This window comes from Elephas maximus, chromosome 3, assembly GCF_024166365.1.
Source record: "Elephas maximus indicus isolate mEleMax1 chromosome 3, mEleMax1 primary haplotype, whole genome shotgun sequence".
Classification (NCBI taxonomy): domain Eukaryota; kingdom Metazoa; phylum Chordata; class Mammalia; order Proboscidea; family Elephantidae; genus Elephas; species Elephas maximus.
In genome coordinates, this window is record NC_064821.1 from 198,178,319 (window position 1) to 198,190,848 (window position 12,530).

A 12,530-nucleotide genomic window follows, 5' to 3' on the forward strand; every position below is an offset into this window, starting at 1 on the left:
ACCCTGACACACACCTTTCCTGGCTTTAAACAATGCACTACCCCCTTGTTCTGTCCAAACAACTGCCTCTTGATCAATGTACAGATTCGTCATGAGTACAATTAAGTGGTCCAGAATTCCCATTTACTGCAATGTTGTCCATAACTTGTTAAGATGCACAGAATCGAATGCCTTAGCATAGTCAATAAAACACAGGTAAACATCTTACCTGTATTCTCTGCTTTCAGCCAGAATCCATCGAACATCAGCAATGATACCCCTGGTTCCATGTCCTCTTGTTTTTCTTTTTTTTTTTTAATTGTGCTTTAAGTGAAAGTTTACAAATCAAGTCAGTCTCTCACACAAAAATTTATATACACCTTACTAGGTACTCCTAGTTGCTCTCCTCCTAATGAGACAGCACACTTCTTCTCTCCACCCTGTATTCCCCATGTCCATTCAGCCAGCTCCTGTCCTCCTCTGTCTTCTCATCTCCCCTCCAGACAGGAGCTGCCCACGTAGTCTCATGTGTCCATTTGAGCCAAGAAGCTCACTTCTCATCAGTAGCATTTTCTATCTTATAGTCCAGCCCAATCCCTATCTGAAGAGTTGGCTTTGGGAATCGTTCCAGTCTTGGGCTAACAGAAGGTCTGGGGACCATGACCTCTGGGGTCCTTCTAGTCTCAGTCAGACCATTAAGTCTGGTCTTTTTATGAGAATTTGAGGTCTGCATCCTACTGCTCTCCTGCTCCATCAGGGATTCTCTGTTTTGTTCCCTTTCAGGGCAGTCATCGGTTGTAACCAGGCGTCATCTAGGTCTTCTGGTCTCAGGCTGATGTGGTCTCTGGTTTATGTGGCCCTTTCTGTTTCTTGGGCTCATAATTACCTTGTGTCTTCAGTATTCTTCATTCGCCTTTGCTCCAGGTGGGTTGAGACCAATTGATGCATCTTAGATGGCCACTTGCTAGCATTTAAGACCCCAGATGCCACTCACCAAAGTGGGATGCAGAGTGTTTTCTTAATAGATTTTATTATCCCAACTGACCCAGATGCCCCTGGGTCCCTAGATCCCCACCCCTGCTACTCTGGCCTTCAAAGAGTTCCCTTTATTCAGGAAACTTCTTTGCTATTGGTTTAGTCCAGTCGTTTTTCCACATCCTCTTCTAAATCTGGCTTGAATTTCTGGTAGTTCTCCATCGATGGACTGCTGCAGCCACTTTCGAATGATTGTCAGCAAAATTTTACTTGTGTGGTGTTGAAACATCTCACTTGGTATTCCCTCAATTCCTGCAGCCTTGTTTTCACCAATGCCTTCAGTGCAGCTTGGACTTCTTCCTTCAGTACCATTGGCTCCTGATCATATGTTACCTCCTGAAATGGTTGAAGGTCAACTGATTCTTTTTGGTACAGTGACTCTGTATTCCTTCCATCTTCTTTTGATGCTTCCTGTGTCATTTAATATTTTCCAGGAGAATCCTTCAGTATTGAAACTCGAGGATTGAATTTTTTCTTCAGTTCTTTCAGCTTGAGAAATGCTGAGTGATTCTTCCCTTTTGGTTTTCTATCTCCAGCTCTTTGCACATGTCATTATAATACTTTGTCTTCTTGAGTCACCCTTAGAAATCTCCTGTTCAGCTCTTTTACTTGATCATTTTCTCCTTTTGCTTTAGCTACTCAACATTCAAGAGCAAGTTGCAGAGTCTCTTCTGACATCCATTTTGATCTTTTCTTTCCCTCCTGTCTTTTTAATGACCTCTTGCTTTCTTCATATGTAATGTCCTTGCTGTCATTCCACAACTCATCTGGTCTTCAGGCATTAGGGTTCAATGCATCAAATCTATTCTTGAAATGATCTCTAAATTCAGGTGCGATATACTCAAGGTTGTACTTTGGCTTTCGTGGAATTGTTCTAATTTTCTTCAGTTTCAACTTGAACTTGCATATGGGTAATTGATGGTCAGATCCACAGTCAGCCCCGGCCTTGTTCTGACTGATGATATTGAGCTTTTCTATCACATCTTTCCACAGATGTAGTCAATTTGATTCCTTTGTATTCCATCTGGTGGGGTCCAAGTGTATAGTCACCCTTTATGTTGGTGAAAAATGGTATTTGCAATGAAGAAGTCATTGGTCTTGCAAAATTCAATCACATGATCACCGGCATCATTTCTATCACCAAGGTCATATTTTCTAACTACCGATCCTTCTTCTTTGTTTCCAACTTTCACATTCCAATCACCAGTAATTATCAGTGCATCCTGATTGCATGTTCAAACTGCAGAAGTTGGTAAAAATCTTCAACTTCTTCATCTTTGGCCTGTAAATTTAAATAATAGTCATATTAACTGGTCTTTCTTGTAGACATATGGATATTGTCCTATCACTGACAGCATTGTACTTCAGGATAGATCTTGAAATGTTCTTTTTTATGATGAATGCAATGCCATTCCTCTTCAAATTGTCATTCCTGGCATAGTAGACCATATGCTTTTCCAATTTGAAATAACCAATACCAGTTCGTTTCAGCTCACTGATGCCTAGGATATAGATCTTTATGCATTCCTTTCCATTTTTTATGATTTCCAATATTCCTAGATTCATACTTTATACATTCCACATTTCCATTATTAATGGATGTTTGCAGTTGTTTCTTCTCATTTTGAGTCGTGCCACATCAGCAAACGAAGGTCCAGAAAGCTGAACTCCATCCACATCATTAAGATCAGCTCTACTTTGAGGAGGCAGCTCTTCCCCAGTCAGATTTTGAGTGCCTTCCAACCTGAGGGGCTCATCTTCTGGCACTATATTAAACAATATTCCACTGCTATTCATAAGGTTTTCACTGGCTAATTCTTTTCAGAAGTACACTACCAGGCCTTTCTTCCTAGTCTGCTTTAGTCTGAAAGCTCAGCTGGAACCAGTCTGCCATGGGTGACCCTGCTAGTATTTGAATACCAGTGGCATAGCTTCCAGCATCACAGCAACACACAAGCCTCCACAGTACAACAAACTGGAAGATGTATGGGGGGTCTTTTAATGTGAATTACTTTAATTGTTAATAACACTCATTTTTTGTTGAAACTTTAACCTGCTTATTTTCCATGATGGAGAATTTTCCAGAACATCCACAATATTAAAAGCTCTTATCTGAGTGGCAGCCTCCTGGATGTCCCCAAATCTCCAGCCTCCTGGTATTATCATGTTTTTTAAGTGAATGGCTCAAGCTATCATTTGATATATGGTGGCAATTCCAGAGTCTCTCACTAAATTTCTAGGAAATGTTGTGTGTGTTTGCAAGAGAGAGAGTAGGGCAAAAGAGGGCCTTGTACTTCTTACACTCATTACTAGCAAGTAATGCTTCTTCCTTATGCTGGATTTCACCTCTTGTGTATGGTGCCCTTTCTCTTCACTGTGCCGTCACCCAACTCTCTTCACTTCCCAAATACCACTGACAGAACACTGTATGTATCACAGCTTTAAATGAAGGTTCGAGGCTCTGGAGGTAAATTTACATCACATAGCAAACAATTTAAAATAAATCTTGCACTTCATTCTTAAAAGTCCCTCTGCCAAAAAGAAATTGGTTAGGTCTTTTATTCAAGGTCCAGCCTCCTGTCATATCACAGTTCCTCCTCTCTCTTTTACAGAAATTTCCCCTTCTTACTCTGGCTTTACTTGCCCCAAACCCTCAAGTTCCTGTTAATACTTCCCCAAAAGAGCAATTCTTTTAATCGTTTGTCTCACCTAGACCATCTAGGCTGGGCCTGGAATACTGCATCTTCATTCCTACTAAGGTGTTTCTGAAGATAGGCTTTCCCGGAGATTAACTCTGTTCCTTACATGACAGCTATCCACCAGTGACTCTAATTCAGTGAATCTAACTCTCTCACCCCTACTTTGTAGCTGCTGTCACTTTCTGTAGGACAGAAAGAGGGACAAAACGGGGCTTCATGAGTTAGGGCCCCTGTGGCTTCCATGCTGTTCAAAGAAAACTCTATAAAAACAACATATTTATGGTGATACTTTGAAAATATATGCATGATGGTCTCCCATATTGACCAAAGGCTTAAGGGAAGATGGAGGAGGGAGGAAAAGCAAAAAGCAGATGGTAGGGGGAGAACCACATGACCTATGCTGGCACCTTCCTGATTATACAGCAAAAAAATTTATTCATTTGTTTTGGTGTTTTCTATACCCATTTCTCAATCCTTGTTCTACAGTTCATGTTGCAATAAAAATTTACTCTTGTTGACACCCTACATTGCATTCAGACACTGAAATTGAGGAATGCAGAGAAAAAACCTCTCAGAGGTGGCAGAGTTTATTTTCCTGGGATTCTCCAGCTTTCATGAACACCAGATCACCCTCTTTGTGGTTTTTCTTATTCTGTACATATTAACATTGTCTGGCAATGCCATCACGTTGACAATTATCCACAATGACCGTCACCACCACACTCCCATGTACTTCTTCCTGAGCATGCCGGCCAGTTCAGAGACCATGTACATGGTGGTCATCATTCCACAGATGCTTTCCAGTCTTATAGCCCAGAATCAGCCAATCTCCCTGGCAGGTTGTACCACTCAAATGTTCTTCTTTATCACCTTGGCCATCAACAACTGCTTCCTGCTAACAGTGATTGGTTATGAGCGTTATGTGGCCATCTGCAACCCCTTGAGATATACAGTCATCGTGAGCAAGAGGGTGTATGTCCAGCTGATGTGTGGAGCCTTTGATATTGGCCTGGTCATGGCAGTTCTCCAGGTGACATCCATATTTACCTAACCCTTTTGTCACAGGCTGGTTGGGCATTTCTTCTGTGACATCCTCCCTGTCATGAAACTCTCTCGTATTGACACCACAATCAATGAGATAATCAGTTATCTTGTCAATTTATTTGTGATCCTGGCCCCCACGGGCCTCTTCTTCATCTCCTATGTCTTCATTATCTCTACAGTTCTCAAGATTCCCTCATCTGAGGGCCAGAAGAAGGCCTTTGCCGCCTGTGCTTCCCACCTCTTTGTGGTCATTGTCCACTGTGGTTGTGCCTCCATTGCCTAATTCAAGCCCAAGTCAGAAAACTCTGTAGAAGAAGACCTCCTTCTCTCAGTAACCTACACAATCATCACTACCCTGCTAAACCCTGTTGTTTACAGTCTGAGGAACAAGGAGGTCAAGGATGCCCTACACAGAGCTGTGGGCAGAAATATTTCTTAATATGTTGGCCCTTTTTATAAAGGAACATTTAACCCTGAGCAATGTGTGTCCTTGTTGAATTATAAAAGAATTAAACCACCTCACAAATCTGTCCTGAGCAGTCTGCTTTGTAATGAGATGTGTATGTCTTGCTTCAGCACCCATATTACAATATCTTAGACTTTGTTTCATTATCTTTTAAAAGTTTAGTCCAGGGATTTTCAATACGGGAGGCTGAGGAGGATGGGCATAACCAAACCCTTGAGGTAGGGAAGAGGGCTTCTTAAAAGTGTATTGTATGTGATTATTTAATTTTTTTATATCCCTATTATTTTCATAATACAATCTACAAAATCTTTCCAGCAAGGTACGAATAGTCAATAGTGAGGGATGCCCCTGGAAGAAAATTATATCAGAATCTTGAAGGAAAGGTGAGATTTGTATATTTAAAAAAAAGATTAAGAAAGTTGGAAAATACTGGTTTGGTCCTTGAAATTTTACTCTTTATTAATCGATCCATACTAAAGGCTTTGCTTCAAGACAATTTAGTCTTCAGAGAGCTGGTCACGGCCGTGGATTATGCCCAGTTCTCACCTCTCTAGTCTGAGTGCATGCTCCTCCAATTCTTTCTGGTGGCTGATTTCTCTCCACAGGAAAATCTTCTCTCTAATCAATGTGTAGAAAAAACAGTTGGTCAAAAAGAGCTGTGTCCTGTTTGGTGTGAGAACAGTAAAAGTATTCTTCATTTTCAAAATACTGTGGGACCTCATGGATAATATCATAAAGAAAAAATAAAACCAAACAGTAGAAGCAGTGAGGAGTAGTTCAGAGATATAATTGTTTAATCACTTAATTCGTCAAGAAAAGGAAAAAAAAAATTATCTAACTCTACTAGAAGGAGTCCTGGTGGCACAGTGGTTAAACACTCAGCTGCTAACCAAAGAGTTGGTGGTTCAAATCTACCAGCTGCTCTGCAGGAGAAAGATGTGGCAGTCTATTTCCATAAAGATTTACAGCCTTTTAAACCATATAGGGCAGTTCTACTCTGCCCTGTAAGGTCATTATGAGTTGAAATTCATTCAATGGCAATGAGTCTGGGTTTAATCCCACTAGGCCTTCTTTGGGAGTCCTAGTGGTGCAGTGGTTAAGAGCTATGGCGAGCTACAGCTGCTAATCAAAAGGTCAGCAGTCCGAATCCACCAACCACTCCTTGGAAACCCTATTGTGCAATTCTGCCCTGTCCTATAGGGTCTCTATGAGCCGTAGCTCACCTTAGCTCTTAACCACTGAACCACCAGGGCTCCCAAAGCAAGCCTAAAACCAAAAACCACACCCACTGCTGTCAATTCTGACTCATAGTGACCCTATAAGGAGGCCTAGTAGGGTTAAAAACCAGACCCATTGCCATTGGATGGATTCCAACTCATAATGACCCTAAAGGGCAGAGTAGAACTGCCCCATATAGTTTAAAAGGCTGCAACGGGTTTGGTTTTGGTTTTTGTAGTGGCAGGGCCACTTGGGACTGTTTTTCCAGCTTCACTGGATTTTCTGCAAACCTACTTCTCAATTGCTTAAAGACTCCTCTCACCCTTAACATTAATTCAGTCATTTGCGTGGATTAATTCCTTAGCAACACAGAACCAGAAGCAGTCCAGCTTTTCATTAAAGAATATGGGTTTACCAAGAAAATAATTCTTACCTATACTAAGATTTAACCTTTGAGACTTATTTAAAGAGAAACAAGCTTTTAAACAGAGTGATGTGCCATATAAAATTAAGAATCAAGACATCTTCTAAATATACTTTTGGCAGAGTGATAACAAGTCTATTATGATGCCAGGAAATCCTTACAAATTTTTAAATTTTGAGTTGTACTGGAGCAAAAGCTCAGTTCCCTTTATGGCTGAAGCCAAAATCCTCAAATTTCTTACCACCTCACATCTTCCAATGCCTATTTCTCCTGTAATGAAAAGAGGGACTAGATGAGAAAGCAGACTTGGAAATTCCAACCATCAGCAATGAAAAAAAAAGCTTGGTTGAAGGGATCAACTAGCTCTAGAAAAAGAGAGGAGACAAGTCAGCAGGAGAGATGACCCTGAGGGATAGGTAAGTATCAGATGTCAGATGAATCTAACTTTTAAGAAAAGCATCTTTGAAAGGAACAGAAATTTCAAAATAGCAAAGCAACGTAGTGTAATGCAGAAGGCAATAACCATTTATAGAGGATCTACTGTACTACAGACACAATGCTAAGTGGTAGCTTATATAAATTATTTCACTTAATAATAGTAATTCAACTTTACAGTACTTTGCGCTTCACAACATTTTTTAAATATAATGTCCTGTTTGATCCTTACAATAACCTTACAAAGCCTGCATTTTTATTTTCAATTTTCAGGTATAATAAGATCCCTAGGTGGTGCAAACAGTTTGTGCTTGGCTACAAAGCTTGGCAGTGTGAACACACCTAGCGGCTCCAAAGATGAAAAGCCTGGCGATCTACTTCTGTAAAGATTACACCCAAGAAAACTCTGTAGAGCTCAGTTCCACTCTGTAACATATGGAGTCACCATGAGTTGAAATTGACTCAAAGGCAATGGGTGTTTAGGCATAATGGTAGAAAGGTTAACTGACTCACTTCAAATCACACCATCAGTAATTGGCAGAACTAGAATTGTTACCAAGATCCACTAGGTAACTCCAGCTGTTTATGCTTTGCACTATATCGCCAGCATCTTCTGTCTTTAAACTTTCTGAAAGACATTATATTCTCCCCAACTTGGATTCACTCCAATCTCCTCCTGGATATCACTTCCACCAAAAAAAAAAAAATTCTTCCCTAAAGAACTTATGAGATCTTCCTCTCATGAGCTCCTATTGTTGTTGTTGTCGTTAGGTGCCGCCAAGTTGGTTCTGACTCATAACGACCCTATGCACAACAAAACAAAACATTGCCCAGTCCTGAGCCATCCTTACAATCGTTGTTAGGCTTGAGCTTATTGTTGCAGCCACTGTGTCAATCCACCTCGTTGAGGGTCTTCCTCTTTTCCGCTGACTCTGTACTTTGTCAGCTAGGATGCGCTTCTCCAGGGACTGATCCCTCTTGACAACATGGCCGGAGTATGTAAGACACAGTCTCGCCAGCCTTGCTTCTAAGGAGCATTCTGGTTGCACTTCTTCCAAGACAGATTTATTTGTTCTTTCGGCAGTCCGTGAAATATTCAATATTCTTCGCCAACACCACAATTCAAAGACCTCAATTCTTCTTCGGTCTTCCTCATTCACTGTCCAGCTTTCACATGCATATGATGCAATTGAAAATACCAGGGCTTGAGTCAGGGGCACCTTAGCCTTCAAGGCGACATCTTTGCTTTTTAACACTTTAAAGAGGTCCTTTGCAGCAGATTTGCTCAATGCAATGGGTCGTTTGATTTCTTGACTGCTGCTTCCGTGGGCATTGACTGTGGATCCAAGTAAAATTAAATCCTTGACAACTTCAATCTTTTCTCCATTTATCATGATGTTGCTTATTGATCCAGTTGTGAGGATTTTTGTTTTCTTTATGTTGAGGTGTAATCCATACTGAAGGCTGTGGTCTCTGATCTTCATTAGTAAGTGCTTCAAGTCCCCTTCACTTTCAGCAAGCAAGGCTGTGTCATCTGCATAACGCAGGTTGTTAATGAGTCTTCCTCCAATCCTGATGCCCCATTCTTCTTCATATAGTCCAGTTTCTCGGATTATTTGCTCAGCATACAGTATGGTGAGAGGATAGAACCCTGATGCACACTTTTCCTGACTTTAAACCAATCAGTATCCCCTTGTTTTGTCCAAACAACTGCCTCTTGATCTAAGTAAAGCTTCCTCATGAACACTATTAAGTGTTCCGGAATTCCCATTCTTTGCAATGTTATCCTAATTTGTTATGATCCACACAGTCGAATGCCTTTGCGTAGTCAATAAAACACAGGTAAACAACCTTCTGGTATTCTCTGCTTTCAGCCAGGATCCATCTGACATCAGCAATGATATCCCTGGTTCCACATCCTCTTCTGAAACCAACTTGAATTTCTGGTAGTTTCCTGTCGATATACTGCTGCAGCCATTTTTGAATGATCTTCAGCAAAATTTTGCTTGTGTGTGATATTAATGATATTGTTCTATAATTTCCGCATTCAGTTGGATCACCTTTCTTGGGAATAGGCATAAATATGGATCTCTTCCAATCAGTTGGCCAGGAAGCTGTCCTCTGTATTTCTTGGCATAGACGGGTGAGCACCTCCAGGGCTGCCTCTGTGTTGAAACATCTCAATTGATATTCCGCCAATTACTAGAGCCTTGTTTTTCACCAATGCCTTCAGAGCAGCTTGGATTTCTTCCTTTAGTACCATCGGTTCCTGATCATATGCTACCTTTTGAAATGGTTGAACATTGACTAGTTCTTTTAGGGTTTCCTAGGCTGTAATCCTTATGGGAAATTATCAAACAGTGTCATTCATATCACATGCAAGTAAAATTCTGCTGATGATCATTCAAAAGTGGCTGCAGCAGTATATCGACAGGAAACTACCAGAAATTCAAGTTGGTTTCAGAAGAGGATGTGGAACCAAGGATATCATTGCTGATGTCAGATGGCTCCTGGCTGAAAACAGAGAATACCAGAAAGATGTTTATCTGTGTTTTATTGACTATGCCAAGGCATTTGACTGTGTGAATCATAACAAATTATGGATATCATTGCAAAGAATGAGAATTCCAGAACACTTAATTGTGCTCTTGAGGAACCTGTACATAGATCAAGAGGCAGTCATTTGAATAGAACTAGGGGGTACTGCATGATTTAAAATCAGGAAAGGTGTATGTCAGGGCTGTATCCTTTCACCATACTCATTCAATCTGTATGCTTAGCCAATAGTCCGAGAAACTGGACTGTATGAAGAAGAACAGGGCATCAGGATTGGAGGAAGACACATTAACAACCTGCATTATGCAGATGACACGACCTTCCTTTCTGAAAGTGAAGAGGACTTGAAGCACTTACTGATGAAGATCAAAGACTGCAGTCTCCAGTTTGGATTACACCTCAGCATAAAGAAAACAAAAATGCTCACAACTTGACCAATAAGCAACATCATGATAAACAGAGAAAAGATTGAAGTTTTCAAGGATTTCATTTTACTTGGATCCACAGACAATGTCCATGGAAGCAGCAGTCAAGAAGTCAAAACACTCATTGTATTGGGCAAATGTGCTGCAAAAGACCTCTCCAAAGTGTTAAAAAGCAAAGATGTCACTTTGAGGATGAAGATGAGCCTGACCCATGCATGCCATGGTATTTTCAATCCCTTCATATGCATGTGAAAGCTGGGCAATGAATAAGGAAGACCAAAGAAGAATTGACGCCTTTGAGTCATGGTGTTGGCAGAGAGTATTGAATATACCAAAAAAAAAATCTAAACCCATTGCCGTCAAGTCAATTCCGACTCATAGCAACCCTATAGGACAGAGTAGAACTGCCCCATAGAGTTTACAAGGAACACCTAGCGGATTCGAACTGCTGACCTTTCGGTTAGCAGTCATAGCACTTAACCACTATGCCACAAGGGTTTCCTTGAATATACCACGGACTGCTAAATGAATGAATAGATCTGTCTTGGAAGAAGTGCGACCAGAATGCTCATTAGAAGTGAGGATGGCGAGACTTCGTCTCACATACTTTGGACATGTTATCAGGAGGGATCAGTCCTTGTAGAAGGACATCATGTTTGGTAAAGTAGAGAGTCAGTGAAAAAGAGGAAGACCTTAATGAGATGTAATGACACAGTGGCTGCAACAATGAGCTCAAGCATAATAACAATCATAAGGATGGCACAGAACCGGGCAGCATTTCCTTCTGTTGTACATAGGATCACTATGAGTCAAAACCAATTTGACAGCACTTAATAACAACAACAACAACAATCCTTATGGGAGTAGATCGCCAGTTCCTTTCTCTCATGGAGTAGCTGGTGGGTTCAGACTACTGACCTTTTGGTTAGCAACCAAGTGCTTAGCCATTGTGCCACCAGGGCTCCTTACTGCCCCCAGCCCTATTATTCTGTTGTTCCTTCCTCCAGCTTATATGATTGCAACAGCTTGTGATAATAGGAAATTCTCAGTCACACCCATCCTTTCATTTTCTGAAACCAAAAAACTTCACTTAGATATTGGGCAAGGCTGCAAAAAGGGCTTTACCAACATCTCATTCCCTTGTTGGATGTCTTCATGGGTAGCAGACTCAATGATCTGACACTGGAACTAGAAGGGAAGTGAAAAGAGGACCAGAGAGAGATGGCAGGGAGGAACGGCATGGCAAGAACAAGTGAGTTTCTTGTGATCAAATGGACTCCACTGAGGGGCTAGGATAGAGATAATGTGCAAATTTTCTACTCAAGAGGGCAGCCTGCCAGGCACAATTTTCGAAAATACCAAGGTAAAAGAGGGATATGGTGAAACAGCAAACCCTGCCTTTCTCACAACTCCACCCCACCCCAGTGCAAAGAGATGGAGTAAAAGGAGAATCAAAGAGCAAACCACTTTGCCTACTCTTCTTCATGTGCTCAAACCAAGAGTTTAGCCATTGGCACAGCGGGTGGAGAGGCTTGCAAGAGAGGGTCTCAACTTTTAATATTTGAAAGAGGAGGGAACACTTAGGTATCTGCCCAAAATGGCATTAAGAAACAAGAAATAGAAATTCTACAGATCCTGGTTGGAAGCAGAGGTTGGAGAAAGAAAATCAAACTGTTTATAACCACCCAACTGCATTAAAATTGATCAATAAGCTGATTAGATATAAATAATATTTTGGAAAATCATTTAGCTCTCAGTGGAATCCCTCTAATAACATCTAAGCATTTTGTTGAAACTTCAAAAGTGAGAGCTTTGTACACATTTTCAAAATTAGATTATGCATGCATGCAAGGGACTGCCTGTACCTGCCACTTTATAAGAACTAAATAAACATTTGTTAAATGAGAACAAATGTGTGGATGAGGTTGGGCCTTGGCTGCAAAGAATAGGGGAGCAACCATGAATGGGGTTGTGGTCTTAACAGGCCTAAAACAAAGCCTTGTCTATGTATGCAAGAATCTTCTGCAGTTGCTTAGGTAAGAAAACCTCCCCAACCAGGTCTGTGGGGAAGATGGAACTGAGAAGAGATAGTAAATGTATCTGATTATATTTGTTCTTTCTCAAGTCCCTGTATAATGAGCAGAACCATAAATCACTGATGCTTCCCATTCCATTAATTGTGCCTCTCCCCCACCCCCAACCCAGTATTAGTCCCCTTAATTCAGGTAGCTTATCTGGGAAGGGTCTCC

General features: G+C 41.0%; 1 protein-coding gene across 1 annotated transcript; it reads left to right on the plus strand.

The window, feature by feature from the left end:
* The first annotated feature begins 4,266 nt into the window (after positions 1–4,266).
* LOC126071526 (putative olfactory receptor 10J6) lies at positions 4,267–5,040 on the plus strand. The gene is made up of 2 exons (XM_049875713.1): positions 4,267–4,685; positions 4,779–5,040. The coding sequence occupies exons 1-2, from the start codon at positions 4,267–4,269 to the stop codon at positions 5,038–5,040; spliced, it is 681 nt and encodes a 226-aa protein (XP_049731670.1).
* The last annotated feature ends 7,490 nt before the right edge of the window (positions 5,041–12,530 follow it).